General features: G+C 52.6%; 2 protein-coding genes across 6 annotated transcripts in view; one reads left to right on the top strand and one right to left on the bottom strand.

Annotated features, from left to right (window-relative positions):
* ABL2 (ABL proto-oncogene 2, non-receptor tyrosine kinase) overlaps positions 1 to 11,146 on the top strand; it is a 46,437-nt gene extending 35,291 nt beyond the window's left edge. For 3 of the 4 annotated variants that reach the window (XM_017815697.1, XM_017815698.1, XM_017815700.1), the window contains exons 6-11: positions 627 to 804; positions 1,405 to 1,589; positions 1,882 to 2,034; positions 2,887 to 2,976; positions 3,941 to 4,114; positions 4,715 to 11,146. In XM_017815697.1, the coding sequence (XP_017671186.1) occupies positions 627 to 804; positions 1,405 to 1,589; positions 1,882 to 2,034; positions 2,887 to 2,976; positions 3,941 to 4,114; positions 4,715 to 6,411 (2,477 nt within the window). In that variant the 3' untranslated portion in view covers positions 6,412 to 11,146. The remainder of the gene's footprint in view (positions 1 to 626; positions 805 to 1,404; positions 1,590 to 1,881; positions 2,035 to 2,886; positions 2,977 to 3,940; positions 4,115 to 4,714) is intronic. The other variant, XM_017815699.1, reaches the window with a different exon arrangement.
* Positions 11,147 to 11,260: 114 nt separating this feature from the next.
* Positions 11,261 to 18,211, bottom strand: TOR3A (torsin family 3 member A). 2 transcript variants are annotated; one of them, XM_017815711.1, is made up of 7 exons: positions 17,809 to 18,211; positions 17,326 to 17,439; positions 16,403 to 16,668; positions 15,615 to 15,790; positions 13,839 to 13,963; positions 13,127 to 13,384; positions 11,261 to 12,632 (listed from the first exon to the last, which is right to left on the bottom strand). In XM_017815711.1, exons 1-6 carry the CDS (start codon positions 18,125 to 18,127, stop codon positions 13,134 to 13,136), a joined length of 1,251 nt encoding a protein of 416 aa, XP_017671200.1. In that variant the 5' UTR covers positions 18,128 to 18,211; the 3' UTR covers positions 11,261 to 12,632; positions 13,127 to 13,133. The 2 variants fall into 2 exon arrangements, with proteins under 2 accessions (XP_017671200.1, XP_017671199.1); XM_017815710.1 differs by having other exon boundaries at positions 11,261 to 13,384.
* Positions 18,212 to 18,553: the final 342 nt, after the last annotated feature.

Raw genomic sequence — 18,553 nt, forward strand, 5'->3', positions numbered from 1 at the left:
ATGTGCAGAAGGGTATGAACAGGCCTTTGGTGCTGCAGGGGGAGTTCACAGAGATGTGACAAGAGTATCCTGTTGCCCCCCTCCTCCACCAATACATGCTTTGTACAGTGACTGCAGCAAGTAGCCATCCCAGGAATGTGTAAGAATGGTGCTTCAGGAGCAGGTCCCACCGTGCTGATTCCTTACCCAGCACATGGGAGCGCTTCACATTACTCTGTAGTGACGTTTCAGTCTGGAAATCTTGCCAGCTGACAGGTACCTGCTTCCAGTTGGCCACTCTTTAGCTTTATCAAGGCAGGGAGAGGAAGAAAAGCAAATGACATGTTCAAAATATCTCCTATTTTATCCTGTAACCTTCCAAAGAACAGAACTACTGCTTCATGTCTATTATATAGGAATAGCAGTACTTTCATAGACATGTTCCTTTCTATCCATAAAGTGGATGGGCAGATAAAGAGACAGAAGCACTGAATTTTACGTTGGGCTGCATTGACCTGGCTAGATGGAAGTCTTCACTTTTCAGAGAAACACTCATCGGTCCAGAATCCAAAAACTGGACATTAAATCAGGAGTAGTGATAAGAAAGGGAAAGTTTATTCAGATGCTCCCCTGCTCCTCACTGCCAGGTGTGTGTACCCTGGAGCCACCCTTCTACATCGTGACGGAATACATGCCATATGGGAACCTGCTGGACTATCTGCGGGACTGCAACCGGGAGGAAGTGAGTGCTGTTGTGCTGCTCTACATGGCCACCCAGATCTCCTCTGCCATGGAGTACCTGGAGAAGAAGAACTTCATTCACAGGTGGGTGAAGTCTCGTGGAGCTGGTGCAGTTTCAGACTGCAGTGATGAACAAGCGCCAGTATGGAGGCCCAGGAATTCCTGATTTTGGGGAGTTTTTTTCCAGAGTTAGGTTTCACACTTATCCATTGGCTGTTGGTTTCAGTACTGTCCTGCAGTACCTCCTCCCCAGGACTTTCACAGCAGACTTATAATCTTGTGCCTGACTTGCCTGACAGCAGTTGGTGTTGTGCTGTACCCCATGTGCCAGACAGTGCCCACCTCAAGTCCTGTTTTAATCCAGATAAAGCCATGTCATAAACCAATTACCAGTGTGTGATGAGCTGCTGATCTCATCCTATCCTCAGGAAACATCAACTTCTCACCATAACAGCTATGATTATTGGAAATTTAATAGAATTTAAAGAATTAACCCTAATCCTGACTTACCTCATTGCTCCTTGGAATGATTCCACTCAGATTCTGACACTGTTCAGGGCAAAGCTCACCTTGCCTTTACCTGCTGTGTTCATAGAGTGCTTCCCAACTCAGGAGAGTGGGACCCCAGACTGTATTCAGAAGCCCTGCTCTTGCTGCAGTAGTGTCCTTTTTTCCTTTGTCCAGGGACTTGGCAGCACGGAACTGTTTAGTTGGAGAAAACCATGTGGTGAAGGTGGCTGACTTTGGCTTAAGTCGACTCATGACTGGTGATACCTACACAGCCCACGCTGGGGCCAAGTTCCCAATCAAGTGGACGGCTCCCGAGAGCCTGGCCTATAACACCTTTTCAATCAAATCAGATGTGTGGGGTAAGAAAACTCACCTTCAGTGCTTTTTTCTTGTCCATTTTGGTTTTCTCTGCCAGCCTAGATGGTAACTTGCTTTCTGGCCTGGGCAGAAACGTGTGGGGAGGAGATGGTCACATGCCTGGCCACAACTTCGTGAATCAGTTCTTAGCATGTGATGTCTTCACCTAGACTGGCCTGAGGTATTTGTGAGGAAACGATGCTGCCTCAAGCTGCAGTGAAGGCCACAGCATAATGAGCAACACAAGAGGAGGGCAGACTTATCACCAGGAATTCTGTTTTCCTCCTTTTGCAGCCTTTGGGGTGCTGTTATGGGAAATTGCTACCTATGGAATGTCACCGTACCCAGGCATCGACCTCTCTCAGGTGTACGATCTGCTGGAAAAGGGCTATCGGATGGAGCAGCCGGAGGGGTGCCCTCCCAAGGTGTATGAACTCATGAGGGCATGTGAGTATCTTCTTCCAGTTTGGGGGACAAAGCCTGAGGGTGTGGGAGGGATCTATAGTGTAGGGACCTAAGAGCCTGTCTCCAGCCATACCTGATCCCCAGCGCATCACAGAAAGTCAGGGTGGACTTCAGGTAGGAAACAAAGAAGCTGGGTAGTGAGGAAAGATATCACTGCTTAAAAAAAACCTTCAGCAAGCTGACAAAAGCCCAAAAGCTGGGAATTCATGTGATATTAATGCAAAGTGAGCAGAATGCCAGTCACTTTCCAGACTCTCTGGTGATACCAACAGACAGTGTTTCCAGAGTACATTCCTCTAGTGTGGGTTCTAACTACAGAAATTACACTTTTCTTAATGATCCCCTTCTGTAACTTTCCAAGCTCCATCTAGGATCAAGGCACTCTCCTCCTCTATGCCCCACGAGGTGCACACATCCTTCTTTTGGATGGTCTGCCTGAATTTCAGTATTAAGAGCATGTGAGCAGGATGTTACCTGGAGCTTTTCACACACAGCTCTCTGTGACTGGGCTGGATGTGTTCAGTCCAAGCACCCAGGGTAGCAAATCTAGAATTGTCCTTTGCCCAGAAAAAATCAGAAAGAGAGAAAGGGAGAGCAGAAAAACCTGTGGAGGGTGCAGAGAGCTAGGACTTTTAGAACTAGTTCCTTCTTTTCAAGGTTGGTTTGTTAGGATACAGTAGGGTGACTGACTGCTAAGAATTAATACCTGTGAACAGTTCTAAAGCCTGCTTATCAGTAGGTCAGAGTCTGACTTTCTGTCTCCTTGGACAGAATAAAAATTCATCTCCTACCCATTTCAGGCACTGAGACTCACTCTGCTTTCTGACATTGCAGGCTGGAAGTGGAACCCACCAGACCGACCTTCCTTTGCTGAGACCCACCAGGCCTTTGAAACCATGTTCCACGACTCGAGCATCTCAGAGGGTGAGAGCTGCTGTTGTTTTATTCCTGAAACAGCACTGGAGGTTACCCCATAGTGAGTGATGGAGAGAGACAGCAAGATGAATGCATATCACAGTCCCCTGCTGACTGCAGCAATTAGGTCATGAAATATTATTCTCCCAGCCTTCATTTTTAAAAAGTGTGCCTTAATCTCTGGATTTTCTACTTAGCTACTTCTAGGAGCAAATCTGTGCAACTCAGCTCTCAAATACAGTCATCCAGGAGGCAAATACTGGTGAGGGGTGTGATACTGCTCAGCAGACAGGCAGAAATGTCTGAGCATCTGCTAAATTTTTAAATCAAATATGAAAGTGATCCATCCATGTCCCTCCTACAGAAAAAACTCATCAGATGGAATTTTATCAGGGTAGATCTATAACAGGCACATCCAGTGGCCACACAAATGTGTGTGGCCAGGAGGCTGTGGGGTTTTTTCTCTTTGGTTTTTTCTTTTTTTTTTTTCCAATCACATACCTTTTGTTGGTGTTGGGAAGGAAACATGTAGTCTTCATTTCCAATAGGGAGGTGCAGTGCAAAGCAGCTTAGATCCAGATCCAGAGAGGACACAAATTTGGGGGATCCCAGGAGCATCAATAGGAGGCACCTTGATTAAAAACAGAGGCAGATGCATTCAGTGTTGGCTTTAGCTCTTCATCAACCCTTTACCCAGCACAGAGCTAGATTTGTATTAGACCTCTTGTACAGATCCTACTCCTTGGGGTTTTTGTCTGAATTTATAAAGATGCAAATGAGTTTGAAATCATTATGAAAAACATCTGACCCTGAACACTTCTAGACTTGAACAAAAACTAAATCCATAAATTATGTATTTCTCAGTCATGGATCTCTTCCTGCCAGTCTGGATTTTCAGTAAAGACCCAGATCTTTTTTTTTCCTCTTCCTCTGCTAGTCTCTGTTTCAACTATTCCATTTTTTTTCCATACAGAGGTAGCAGAGGAGCTTGGAAGAACAGCCTCCTCCTCATCCATAGTTCCTTACTTGCCCCGCTTACCCATTCTTCCCTCCAAGACGAGAACACTGAAGAAACAGGCAGAGAACAAGGAGAACATCGAAGGAACACAGGAGACAGTGGAGCACTCGGCTTCCAGCTCAGCACCAGGTATGGGCACTGGGACAGGGGCAGTGAGGCCACAAATTCTGGGTGTAAATTCCCAGAGAAACAGAAGAAAACCAAACAACACAACACGGGAAGGTGCTTTGTGCTGCTGTGTCACGAGGGCTGTTGGCCACCTCAGCAACCCAATTATTTACCAGCAAATAGAAAACACTGCAGCTTTTTCAATGTTCTTTTAGTAAATCCCGTTGCATTTTTTTCTTTCATATTTAGTTTTGCTGCTTCCTTTTAAATGACAGCTTCAAAACTGAAGTTGACAATTCAACAAGAGATTTTTTTTTTTAATACTTACAATGTTTAGGAAGGAGGGAAAAAGTACAGGAAGGGAGTAAGAAACTGGAATAAAAGAACAACTTTTTTCTGATCTTCCTCTCCAAAGTGGCCTCCTCAGTATAGGCAGCAGACAAGTCACACGCAGAAATGGAAAACATTAAAGAAAAATAAAATAAAAGTGCTCACTTCCTCTCTCTCTATCTGTGCAGCAGCTGGGCAGGTAAATACCCCAGGTGCATAAAGCCCACTGCAGGACAGGGAGCTGGAAATGGAAATAGATGTTGTGGATTCACACCTGTTTCTTCTGCCCAGGTTTCATCCGAAGCACACAGCCAACAACTGGGTCTCCTGCGCTGCCCCGCAAGCAGAGGGACAAGTCACCCAGCAGCCTTCTGGAGGATGCCAAAGAGACCACGTTCACCAGGGACAGAAAAGGCGGCTTCTTCAGCTCCTTTATGAAGAAGAGGAATGCTCCCACGCCTCCCAAGCGCAGCAGCTCCTTCCGGGAGATGGAGAACCAGCCCCATAAGAAATACGAGCTGACGGGTAACTTTTCCTCTGTTGCTTCCTTGCAGCACGTGGACGGGTTCTCCTTTGCTCCCACGCAGCAGGACACGAGCCTGGCACCCCCCAAGTGCTATGGAGGGGGTTTTGTGCAGAGGACCTTCTACAACGATGATGGCACAGGGCCCAGCAGCGGTGGGGGCGTGAGCACCAGCGGAGGGTGGTCGGGCATCACTGGTTTCTTTACACCACGCTTGATTAAAAAGACACTGGGTTTACGAGCAGGAAAACCCACTGGCAGTGAAGAAGCTTCAAAGCCTTTTCCAAGGTCAAACTCTACATCTTCCATGTCCTCAGGGCTTCCAGAACAGGATAGGATGGCAATGACCCTTCCCAGAAATTCCCAGAGGTCAAAAATTCAGCTGGAACGGACTGTGTCCACCTCCTCTCAGCCCGATGAGAGCACGGGGAGGGCCAATGACCTGCTTCCCAAAAGGTTTGAAGAAGGCCCTGCTTTGACCAGAGAGAGACCAAAAGCAAAACTCTTGCCAAGGGGTGCCACAGCACTCCCCTTCCGAACTCCCTCCACATTGGAAGAAAAGGAGGGTCCAGGGCTAGCAGCAGCTCCTAAGGGAAAAGAAAAAAACAGTGGCTCACGACAGGGGGCCCTTGAGGATGGCGAGAGGCTGGGGTGGTCATCTCCAGGCAAGGCTGCAGCAATACTTCCAACCACTCATAACCACAAAGTGCCAGTCCTAATCTCACCCACTCTAAAACACACTCCAGCAGACGTGCAGCTCATTGGCACAGACTCTCAGGGTAATAAATTTAAGCTCTTATCTGAGCATCAGGTCACTTCTTCTGGCGACAGGGACCGGCCCAGACGGGTAAAACCAAAGTGTGCTCCACCTCCACCACCAGTGATGAGGCTCCTCCAGCAGCCGGCTGCCTGCTCCGACGCAGCAGAAGAGCTGAGCCCCGTGGCGGGAGCGCAGCACGGACTGGAATCGAGTGAAGGGAGCAAGAAGGCGGCAGCAGCAGCAGCACCTGTTGGTGGAAAATGTGGGAGGCCCGTGATGCCTCCACCTCAAGTGCCTCTGTCATCGTCTTCCACCTCCCCAGTGAAAATGGCCAACGGCACGGCCGGCGCGAAGGTGGCGCTGAGAAAGACCAAACAGGCAGCTGAGAAAATCCCCGCAGACAAGATCAGCAAGGAGGCGCTGCTGGAGTGCGCGGATCTGCTCTCCAGTGCCATCGCCGAGCCCACCCCGAACAGCCAGCTGGTGGACACGGGGCACCAGCTGCTGGATTACTGCTCAGGCTACGTGGACTGCATCCCGCACACCCGCAACAAATTCGCCTTCCGGGAGGCCGTGAGCAAACTGGAACTCAGCCTGCAGGAGCTGCAGGTGTCCTCGACAGCTGCTGGTGTTCCCGGGGCAAACCCCGTCCTTAATAACTTATTGTCATGTGTCCAAGAAATCAGCGACGTGGTGCAAAGGTAGCTACTGTCCATCTGGGTAAGAGAAACACGCACGGGGAGGGGGGGACTTTTTTTCTGTACTGATGCTTTCAAAAGGAAAGACTGATACTTGAGTATGTGAAGTACCTCAGATCACTGAGTTCTCCTCACGTTTACAGGTTCATCTCAAAGAAATGGGGATGGAGAGGGTAGATTAAAGCTGTAAGGGGCAAACATCGAGGATCTGTCCCCACCTAATCAGGCTGATCTGCTCGGTGTGGCAAGGGAAGGCAGTTCCTTGCTCCTCCCTTGGAGAGGCAGGAGAACCGATGGCAGGTTCTCGCTCTGGGAAGGATGGTTGATGTGACAGCCAGAGTACTGGGGTGGCTGCAGGCTGCTCTGCTGTACAGATCTGCCCTGTCTGCACTCACGGGTGCTTTGCTCTCCCAGCAAGGCAAAGGAAAAGCACTGGGACTCCACTGGTGCCGACGGCTGAGCAGTCGGAGCCGGAGGGGCTCCCAAGGGAGGGTCACGTGCAGTTGGGGGGAAGGTCTAATGCACTGACAGTGTTCAGAGCTGCTGGAGGTGGATGCACTAGCCTGGATGGCTTAACTTCCACAGCACTGTTGCTGCTGTAATGAGAACTGCAAAGTTAGTTAATATATGAAACTATCCCTTTTCCCTCCTGTCCACCTCATCCACCACATGTTCTCATCATCATTGTGTCAGAAGCGTCAGGGATGCTGGGCAGACTTACCACTGGAATACCCCCTTCCCCACCACACAGCCTTCACTCACTGATACCTATTTCTAGTGGTCTAGCACGGGTGCTGCTTGATGGTCGTTTTTGAGTAGTTTGGGGCTCTTGCACAACTTGCCAGTGTTGTTGTTGGGGTGGGTGGGTTGTTTCTTTTTTAAGCTATAGATTGTTTTTAACTTGTTACCAGGTTGACTCCCCATTTCAGTTTGATCCCCCTGAGGACCCACTGTAGGTCAAGCAGAGCCTCCACCACCCCTGGCTGTTCTCCACATTCCTTTAGCAGTCCCAGCACTGCAGGGCCAGCTGGAGAGCCAGGAAGTACAGCCTGGCCTGCCCACCACAGGGATTCCCCGGAGCTGTCCCTTCACAGCGCCAGATTCCTGGGATTTGTTCTAGCCCTTACCGGTCTTGCAGGCTTCCAGCTTCCCTGCATCCAAAGGTGACAAAGCATGGCAGCACACAGGGGAAGCACAAGCATCTCTCTATATTTTTTCCTGTATTTTAAAGGCTAGGCCAGAATCCTGTGCTGTGCTGTAGGGAACATGCACATAAACTGTGCACTCCTCTGCCCGAGAGGTGACAACAGAAGTTACGGCTCTGCCTTGAAGGGCCCCCACTGGGTCTCTGATGCCTTCTCACAGTCCCAAAGTTGAGGGGTTGACATTGTCTCCCTTGGTCCTGGTGCTGTTTGTAGGCTGTTGTGGCCTCACAGAGCTGATCTTCTGTGTCTACAGACAACTCCCCGAGGTGCAGATGTGCTGGCAAGTAGGGAGACCTCAGCTGTTGGTTTGTGAGAGGAAGGACACAGGCCTGATACCTGACTCCAAATAAACATCACCCTGCGTGCTGCTGTTCACTTCACACTGTTGGTGACAGAGGATCTCGCTTGCTTTGCACCTTAAATCTTTTGGTTTTGGCTAAAATGCTCTTTAAACTTGTTTTCCAAATTGTGACTGTGCTGCTTTTATAGTGGAGCAGTTAGAGTGGAGCTGGGGCCAGGTGTGACTTCGGAAGGTGAGCACTTCCACTGCTGTCTAGAAGCATCACCCTGTTGGTGCTGGGGAGGCTGGGCTGTCTCAGTGGGTGTCCCTGCTTTTCCCACAGAGCACAGTGAGACAGGACCTTGAAAAATCTTTAGAAATGGGCTGGTGTCTGACAATCCTCCTTTTATTCCTGGTCTGTGGCAAACAACATTGTGTCACGGTGTCTGGAGGCACAGCAGAGCAGCAGCATGTGAGGTACAATGGACCACATGAGCTTCTCTGGCCAAGTGAAATGAGGGGGCACAAAAAGAGCCAAGCAGCCCTTTGTGCTGTCCAGTTCTGCATCGGGATCCAGCGTGCCCAGGATCCCCTGGGGGCTCTTCCACAGCCACACTCAGCTGAGCACCAAACCCTTTATCTTGTAGACTTTACTGAGGGCTTTTGTGGTTTACCTTATCTCTTTCAGTCATCTTTATGGAAGGTGTGCATCCAAACTACCTGCCTTTGGAAGGGTGACCTGCAAAGGGAAGGCTGCTTGTGGCATTGCTTCACACAGCCTGTCAAACAATCAGAAGGATTTAGAAGGTAGGGGAGCTTTCTTTGGGGCAGAAGGGCAGGTCTTGCTTGCCCCGGCAGACAATCATCTGCTGTACTGTCATTGTTGTACTGCTGCTCAGCCAAGGACAAAGGGGTTTTTTTAAGAAGCCTTTTCTTTTCCTGAACGCCAGTCTTCCAGAAAAGCTCCAGCAAAAGTGATAGAGTAGCAATATGGAATTTCTAACTACTAGAACTCTCCTCTTGCAGCCCTTTCAGAAGAAACCAGCTGTGTCCCAACAAAGCACTGGTTCCTCTCCACTGGCCATCCCCACTTCCTTTCAGATGCCACCTTGGTTTCTTCTTCCCCCACAGAAGAGATGGGCAGTGGGCCAGGGCAGCGTCCGACTGCTTTTCCAGAGTCACAGAATGGCTGAGGTCGGAGGGACCTTTGGAGATCACCTGGTCCAAACCCCTGCCCGAGCAGGGCCACCCAGAGCCACTGCCCAGGACAAGGTCCAGGCAGCTTTTGAGTATCTCCAAGAATGGAGACTCCACAACCTGAGTGCCCAACACAGGAGCCCATTCAGTGCTGATCCCTCCTCTGGTGGAAAAACGTGGGAATTTGCCTGTTATCACTCCCATGGAGAGCATTTTCTCTGCTCTTACCTATCACTGTATGTCAGGTAGGTAGATGGTGGCAGAGGTAGTGCTGACCTGACAGCAGGTTCTTTCCCTCTAAATAAGAGGCTGCAGAATTGCTCTTCCTTCTACCGCCCCACAGTGTTTTATTCCCAAACTGCCGTCTGGCAGGATAGCACAAGGATGCTGTCTGGGGAAGCTGGTTCTGCTGTAAATCACTGTCCAGTTGTTCTTCCTTCCACAGCTGCTCCTGAAATTGTTACTGTTCCCTCTCCTTTAGCTAGGCATGGCTTTCTCTTCAGCCTTAAAGGTCTCCACTGTGGCCAGTTCTCTGCTTTCAGCCTTGCAGAGGAGCGTATGGGTGGTAACACTGTTACTTGTCCCAGCGGAGAGCACTTCTTGCTCCACTCTTTGGGGCAGGGGACAAGGCATGGACCCTGTTGTTTCCTCTCCCCAGTACTGTCAGGCAGCCATGGGGGCACGGACACTGTCACAGCTGGGCTCTCTCACTTGCACTAGTATGGGCTGCAATTTAAAGTCGTCGTCTTTGCAACACGGGTGGCACCACGTCAGACCCAGTAATGCCAAGCACAGTGCGTGCTCACAGAGTGAGCTCAGTGGGGCACTTTCTCTTCCTACCACTGTGGGAATTAGCTGACTCACAGGTGCAATTCTCTCTTCCTGCACTGTACACCCTTTTTGATCCCTAAGCAGTGCACTCGATTTAATCATGTTCTTCGTTAGCGTGAACAGGGGTGAGGCTGAGCCAAGAGTCTGGGTGTGAGACTGCACCAAATTTAGCCACTGAGAAAGGGGAATTGAAAGGAGCAGCGTTGCTGGTGCAGAACACAACAGGGAGGGAGGGCTGTCCTTGTCCCCCTCACACAGGATGTTCCTCCTCAGCACCACTGGCCTCCTGTCAGTGACACACAGCCCAACATGTGCATGTTGACATCCACCACGTGGGTTTATGCAGGAGTTATGGGGCAGACCATGCTCTGTGGGCAGCAGGAACTAAACCCCACAGCAAGGGGGGGGACACAGAGCAGCCCCTCCCTACCAGGCAGGGGGAGAATGAGGGGTGGGGGGGGTTACACTGTGCAGCCACAGAGCAATCCCGACCCCGGCATCCCACCACTTACCTGAGGCAGGCTTTGGCTCCAGGGCATCCCTAGCTGTGACAAGCACCAACAGCTCCAGAAGATGGTTGTTGCAGAGCCCACAGGCTGCTGTCTCCTCTTGTAACACACTCAGCCCAGCCCGGCTGCTGATGGGGAGCTGGCGGGTACTGAAAAGTAGTGACTGCAGCACACATGGAAACCTCCACCAGCACTGTCCTGCACCGGTGGCACTGGGATCATGCTGCAGTTCCCTGGAGTGTAGAACAAGCCCCTCAGCCCATTCCCTGGAGGCAGGTAACAAGAGGTTCTGGGACAACTGAGCAATGTCTGTACCAAAGGAGGTTGTTCTCCCCATGTGTCTGTTGTGAGGCCGATGGGCTCGGCCCGGCACGTTGGTTGTATCGGTAGTGAACTCGTTGAGGGCAGGAATGAATTAAAATTGAACACGTTAATCACCAATCACTCTACCAGTGTTGTCAACTGGTCTTGTTTTTTAATTGTTATTGTAATATATTTTGGTTGGTTTTCTAATTTAATTCTCTCACTATTGTCTGACTGTGAACTGCGAACAGTGTTAAACTTGATGTAAATAAGGCCCTTGGAAGGGCCTCTTTGCCTGTCGTTCCACAAAGTTTTGCCAATTTGCATTTTATTTTAAATAAAGGTTGCAATATTTTATTGGCAAAAACCACTTGAGTAGATGCTGCCTTTTTTTTTTACCTTAGGCGATATTTGAAGCTGCTCAGTCCTAAGCTGAAGTTTGCTAACTGGGTAGGAAAGAGAAGATTGTTGTAAGCCTGTTTTAAAAAGAGAATTTGATTCTGCCAGATTGAAAAAAAAAAACGAACAAAAAACTCCACAGTATCTTTATTTATGTCATTGAAACCACACAGTATTGCCACGGCATGGTCAGAGAACGGCTGTGGCTGTTGGGGTTGAGTAATCAAAGCTCCCTCAACTGTGACACGCACACATGACCGGCAGAGACAGGTCTTGCATCACCCTCGTTAGTGACACCACCACCACAGCAAGAGCTGCTCGAAGTGCCAACCTCACAGCAGTGAGACATTCACTCTGACTTCCTGCCACCCCAGGCAGCGTCAGCCTAACCCAGACAGCTGGAGGCTTTTTTCTATTTAAAAAAGAATCCCAGGTTATCCTGGCTTTACTCAACCTTCTGAGCAACTAACCTTCAACTAACAACCTGCCGAACTTTCTGCTCAGGTGATAAAACACAACCCAAGTTGTGTCCTGTGGGACAGCATCCTCCCTTCTCAAAGTGCCATTCCAGGATTCTGATGTTTCCCAGATTTTTGACACCTGTGATTAAGAGATTAACCATAAACCAAGTCTCAGAAATGCCTGATCACACACGCAGGCACAACCCTAAGGTCCGCTCCAGACAAGAGCTAAATTTAAGCCAAGTAGGAAAGCAGCTGGCTCGTCCTCCTGCCTTGGACTATGAAGCCTCGTTAGATAACAGAGCCAGCGTGCCCGGAGGGAAACACGGACTCAAAGTCTGCAGGACTCGTAAGTGAGTCTGGTCAATCTTTTCCCAGAGGTCGTGCTGCTCATTCACTGGCACCACAAAGCAGGTCAAAGCTTAAAACAGACCAAAGGTCCCCCGTGGGAGTGGCTGGGAAGCCAAGCATGTGCTGCTTCACTCACTGCCAGCACAGCTCTGTTGGAAGGGAGTTTTGACCCAGAGGTCACAAAGTGATTCCTGTAACACTGTTGAAATTTTTTGGAGCTGCTGTAACACACTTATCACCTGGCGAGTACCCAGACAGCAAACAGGCCCTTGTAATAGTAATAATAATGCTGATACCAGCCAAAAAACCACAGCATGAAACATAAAGAAGAGAAAAATGAAAAACAAAGGAAAAAACCCAAGCTTCCTGCAGCCGTGAAATCCTGGATTCACCTACAGCCTGTTCCTTCAGCCACCATCCTGCTCACCAGCCCTTTGCCCTGGCAGAGAAATTCTCTCCCCTTTTTCATTTTGCAGTAAAGCAAAAGGGCCCTTCACCAAACTGCTTAGAAAATGATTGCAGCAGAAGTTCCCCTCATCCCTGCACTGCTTCCATACAATGGAAGACTCCAATGAGAGGTGGACACTCCGAGGTGAGAAGCTATGGATTTGGCATCTCCAGAGGAGATTATTCAGTCCTCTTCTCCATGCACAAACATGATCCTGGTCCGTGTGCCCCTGAGCAGCAAACACCTTGGGAAGGCACGAGAGCAACAGAGGGAAAAATTTAATTCCAGCAAAACAGTTCTGTGTGATCTTGTAAAGTGACAGAACTGGGGACAGGGATGAGGACGTGGCTTCTGCTGCACTGTCTCAACAGGACCAGCCTGTCCCAGGCCTGCCTTCACCACATGGCAACAAACCAAGAACTTGGATATTCCCAGTCCCCACTCACATGAAACAGCATTTGTCAGCACAACCCAATCTCCCCTTCAGGCCACTGCCACCTAAAAGGGACTTAAAACACCAGACAGACTCCAAACACAGCCAAGCACAGGCTGTCCCCACATCCCAGGAGTAAAGCTGGGTGGGATGCACCTCCTTCCCTGCAACAGCCCTTGGAGTAAGGAGGGATTGAGTCTCTGTCCCTGTGCAAGTGCCTGGCTGGGTCACCTGTGTGCCCAACCTTGTGCAAGGGGAGCAGCTCCCAGAGTGCAGAACCACCTCCAGCACATGTGTAGTCCCACCTGGTGTTCAAGGAAGGAAGTAATTGATGCGCTGGGGCACAGATTTGCAGCCCTGTGCAGAGAAGAGCTTCTCCTCTTTGGGGACAAACACCATCATCCTGGCCACCGCATCCAGGGTGGCCTCCGAGTAGGGAAGTCCCCGGGCCAGGAAGGCATCCCGCGCGCAGAGCTTCACGTGGTGGAACTCCAGGGGCAGGAATGGCACCAGGAAGTCAATGAGGTTCTCTCTGAGGAGGTGGCTGTGGGCATAACTGTTCTCTGGAACAGAACACAAGATAAAAACTCAGAAGCTTCACCTGAGAGCATCACCCCTCTGCAAGGCAAGGCTTGGCTCCGAGGGGCTCATCCAGCCCTATGTTTGTGGGAGAGAAACACCCACTTGTACAGAGCTGGTCAGCACAGTGTCCCTACAGCTCATGCCAAGAGACACCTGAAGCCCCAGAGAAGCCTTGGTGTTGGGCTGCCTCTCCCTGGCCATTTTTGGGGCTCAAGGGGGCCCAGAAGGGCTCTCAGCTCCCTCCTCACGTGCTCTCTGTCACAGCAGTGCTGTGCTCACGGGGCCCAAGGGGCTCATGCTGTCAATAACCCCCTGGCTGGGGGTGGAGTGAAGGCTTGTTCCCAGTGCCCAGCCCTGTGTGGCACACACTGGGTGGGAGGTGCAGAGGGGCAGGTTTGCAAGCAGAACGACCCCCAGCATGCCACAAGCTCTAACCTGCAGGCTCCTGCAGCTCCAGCCGCAGCTGCTGCTCCAGGAACTCCATGGAGATCTCCTCCCGGGCCCGGCCGGCTCGCCAGAAGTCCAGGGCGACCTCATTGATGGTGTTTCCACCAAGATTGCTGTGGACACAGAGGGAAGTCACTCGAGTGTGGCCCCAGAGGTGAACTGCTGAGAGCTGCCAGCAGCCCCCCTACAGCCAGGCCCCAGCACCTCTGTTAGCAACGGAGGATTCACTGTCTAGGATCAGCACATAGACCCAGCCTTCTTCCCAAGGAGCCCCTTTCCATAGGCATTGATACAGCTGTGTGCCATCCTGCCAGCTCAGACCCAGGGGCAGCAGAATTCTCCATCTCCCTCAGTCCCCTGTCCTGGCTTGGGAAGCCACTGACCTCACAGGTGGCACCTTGACCCACACTGAACTGCCAACAAACCACCAATGAAAGTCCAAGTTAAAGGGCAGAGCACACAGAGGAGGCCCACTGGAAGCAAAGGCAGGGATTCAGGCAGCAGCCCAGGAGTTGGCAAAGCATCCCCTGCCCTGGGATAAAGCAGCAGCAGTCTCCATATAAGGACTCCTCTGGACACCCACCTTAGGAGCAGCTCTGCCCTGGGGGATGAGAGGTCCTGACAGCTGTTGAGGGTCACAGGGCAGCCCCTCACCCTGAGAAGCAGGTCCAGGTCAGGCTGGTGAGGGGTTTGCTCCCAGCCCCTGAGCGCCCCAGTTAACTGGAGATACTGGGAACCACTGGTATATGATGGATGCACCAGCTGGCTGCAGAGCTTGTGTGGGTGGGAGGCAGGGAGGCTGGGGGAGACACAGACCTTGCACACATCCTTTCCTCTCATGTCAGAGGCTCTAGAGCCCAAATGGAGGGGAGGCAAAATTAAAAAGCCAACACTGTTCCCCACCCCCTGCTGCCTTGTTAAGGGCAGAAGAGCTTGTACTGATCTTGCTCCCACCCAGACCATGGGAGAAACAGCCCCCTTTGACTGAGGACGGGCAGCCAGTCCCATCCTATGCTCAACTCCCGCACCTGGCCAAAGCTGCAGGACCGTGACAGTGTCCACGGGAGCCCTGGAGCAGAGCCCGCCCTCCTACAACAGGTCAGTATGACAGTGACCATACTGCCACCAGGGATGATGAAACCCCTGGGATTACACACTGCTGCAGTTCAAGGCCCCCTGCTCCCACTGCTTGGTGGCACGAGGGCGGTGACATGTGCATTTCCTGACCTTCATGGCTTTGCCAAGCAGGACATGAGGTCAGCCCAGTGCAGCCAACAGCATGTTCACCCTGTGCTGAGCATCAGGGCAGGACCTGCCCTTTCACCACGGCTCCTGCCAGAGCCCCACGCAGGGGGGACTGGAACAGGGTCAGTTCCACAGGCACTGGGCACACAGACAGCTCCTCCACAGGCAGGGAAACCTCCCCAGGGAACCACCAAGCTTGGGGGTTAGAGCACTTGCCTGGATGGTGAGGGGTGGAGGAGTGCTCTGCCCACCTCCAGGCAGGGGGAACAGCTCCTGCCAGAGCCAAGCTGCAGGCTGCAATTCCAAAATTTGAGGCAGCCCAAGAAGCTGGTCATTCCATGGCATTCCTCAGGTGGACACCCAGCATCAGCAGGCAAAACTGACCACGGAAGCAACCACCTTGTGGGAACAAGAAATCTGTCCCCCTCCCCTGCAGCCTGGGCCCTTCATATTGCACACCTCAAGGGATTAATTCCATCACTTGGTTCCTCCCCATCCCTTTGGGGGCCCAGAAATCACCTGAGGAAGAGGAAGATGGCTCTCTGTTGGTCCGCCTGGCCCTCGTTGCCGTAGGGAGCCATGAAGGGCCTGATGGCATCCAGGAGGCTGGAATGCAGCTTCTCGGCCTCGTCGAAGATGAAGAGGGACTGCCTGCAGAGCTGCAGGGTCTCGCTGAGCTGCCTCTGCAGCTGGGCCTGTGGAGCAGCAGGGACAGGGGTCAGGAGCCCCTGGGACTGAGCCAGGACGCCACGGGATAACCCTGGCTGGCAGCTAACAAACAGCTGATCCCTGGTTCCCTCCTACCCGGGACAGGGAAGAGAACAGGGAGAGCAAAGGCAGGAAAACGAGTGAGGCATAAAAACAGTTTAATAAGTGAAGGAAAGAGGAAAGAAAGAAATGAAGTGGTGCAAAGGCAGCCACCCACACCTGCCACAAACAGACTGGTGCCAGCCAGTCTCTGAGCAATGGCCTCCTGCCCCAAACCCCCTTCCCCTGCAGTTTTTGTTGCTGAGCACAACAGTAAATCACATGGAATATCTCTTTGGTCACCTCTCTGGTGTGCCCCTTCCCAACTTCTTGTGCACTCTCAGCTTAACTGACTCCAAGGGCAGAGTGGGAGAAGGGGAAAGCCTTGAAGGCTGTGCAAGCACTGCTCAGCTGTACCCAGAACACTGGTGTGTATCAACACTTTCACTCATAATCCCAAATTTCATGGCATTGTGTGGGCTGCCATGAAGGAAATGAACTCCATCCCAGCCTGGCACACTGGACCATCCCCACAGACGCACTGTGTTGTTGACTCTCACCTTGTAGGAGTCCAGGTACTTGTGGTGGGGGAAGTGGAGGAGGGAGATGAACACCCTGACACAGTCGCTCCTCAGCCCATCCCGGTACAGGTGACTGGCCACCATCCGGGCCACAAAGTTCTTCCCTGTGCCAGACCAGCCATGGAAGGACAGGACCAGCGCCTTCTTGGGCTGTGGGCTCTGCAGGAACCCCTGCACTGCCCGAACAACCACTTCTTTGGCCAAGTGCTGCCCGTGGAGCTGCTCACTGAGGTCTGCCTCTAGCCCTGCACAGAGAGAGCAGCAGCTCAGCCTTAAATTGCCAGCCCAGTTGCTGCAGATGGGAATCAGGAGACAAAACGGGGCAGGGCTGCTTGGCCAAGAGGAGTCTGAAGAGGCAATAAAGCCACAGGCTGCTCATGCCCTGCCTGCATCAGTCTCCGGCCTCAAAAAGACACAAATTTTCCACTGACTCCTTTTTTCCTTCAGGAAGAGGTGGAGGTGTTTGGCAGCTGTGGAGAGCACCAATGCCCAAAGGCCTTCCTGAGCTTCCGACAGAGGGTTTGGATACCAGGAGTCTCAGGGACAGCAGAACACAGTGACACCTGCTCATGGCTAACACACAGGTCTGGGTGTACCCTCCCAGCCTGGGGCAGGGTCCCAGGCCAGTGTGGATCCCCCTACATATGCTTGGGAGTTCGGGGATGCAGGCAGAGCTCGCAGCAAACTGGAGCAGGTACACTGCAGAGCAAGGGACAAAGGCCCTCTAGTCTCGGAACTACAAATAAGTAATGGGACACAGGACTCAGCTCAGCCCCTCGCCCTCCCACAGCTCAGCACCCTGCTCAGAAATGCCCTTCACTTACATCACTTGCTAAAATACACTTCTTGTTAAAGAAAAAAAAACCAAAACAAAGAAACAACAAAGCCAACACAGCCCCTACCTGTGATGTTGTTGACTATCCTGCAGTCTCCAGTCTCGCAGCACTTGCCAAAGCTGCAGTACCAGGCAGAGAGGATCTCCAGGTAATCCTGGCCCACCAGAGGTAAGCTCCAGCCTGGAAAAGGCAGCAGGGTCTGAGCAGAGATGTTCCAGCAAGTTGCTTTTTTTTGCATTTTGAGTAGACACCCAGCTGAACCCTGTGAAGGGCAGCCCTCTCCCAAGTGCAGGGACTCAGCCCTGGCTGCGGGGAGAGACAATCAGCTCGGAACAGGCAGCACCTGGTTCGAACTGGCACCGAGAGCCCAACAGATGCAAGACATGATTGTGGCAACCCGGGGTACACTGAGGAGGGAGATGCCCAGGGCAGTGACCCTCGAGAAGGGAAAGGCAGCATCAGAGGAGCTGGGGGCATAGACCCCCGTGCTGGGTGTTTGGACCTGGTGCTCATTCTGGGGCACGGGAGAGAACGGAGGAAGGTGCTTACCTGGGCTGGGACCGGGCTCTTTTTGTTCCTTCTTCTCCTCCTCGCAGCCCTCCTGCCACACCTTGCACGCCAAGTACTGCCAGTACTGCTTGGAGAGGGCACCCACGGCTCCCAAGTGCTTCTTCACGGCCTCGTACCCCTCCAAGTTCGCCCTGCCCCGCGGAGCCCCCTCCCCAGCGTGTCCCTGCCGCTCAGCCCATGTTGCCCGCGGCGGTGGCGGTGTCCCCGGGCTGCCCGAGCCCCCCAGCAGCAGCAGCACCACCAGGACGCAGCAGCCCAGCCCCAGCCCAGCCGGGGGCCCGTCCTGGCCCATGGCCATGGCTTGGGGGTCCCGGGGAATGGGAGCTGACCCTGCCCGGCTCTGCGGGGTCAGTCCGCGGGCTCCCGGCCTCCCTCCAGCCGTGACCTCACTTCCCGCCCGCGATGGGCGGCGCTGCCCAAACGCGGCGGGGCGGGGTCGGCACCGCCAGCACCCCAAAACCCGCCCGGACACAGCCACCGGGACACCCCAAAACCCGCTCGGGCACAGCCACCGGGACACCCCAAAACCCGCCCGGGCACAGCCTCCGGGACACCCCAAAACCCGGCACCGGGACCCCCCAAAACCCGCCTGGGCACAGCCACCGGGACACCCCAAAACCCGGCACCGGAACACCCCAAAACCCGCCCGGGCACAGCCACCGGGACACCCCAAAACCCGGCACCGGAACACCCCAAAACCCGCCCGGGCACAGCCACCGGGACA

Source organism: Lepidothrix coronata, unplaced genomic scaffold, assembly GCF_001604755.1.
Source record: "Lepidothrix coronata isolate B3197 unplaced genomic scaffold, Lepidothrix_coronata-1.0 Scaffold52, whole genome shotgun sequence".
Taxonomy (NCBI): domain Eukaryota; kingdom Metazoa; phylum Chordata; class Aves; order Passeriformes; family Pipridae; genus Lepidothrix; species Lepidothrix coronata.

Coding starts and splice junctions, on each gene's coding strand:
- TOR3A (XM_017815711.1), bottom strand. CDS start 18,127: ATGGCCATGGGCCAGGACGGGCCCCCGGCTGGGCTGGGGCTGGGCTGC. Junction 17,440..17,808: donor AGAGCCCGGTCCCAGCCCAG/GTAAGCACCTTC, acceptor TGCCTTTTCCAG/GCTGGAGCTTACCTCTGGTG. Junction 13,964..15,614: donor GCCATCTTCCTCTTCCTCAG/GTGATTTCTGGG, acceptor CTGTGTCCACAG/CAATCTTGGTGGAAACACCA.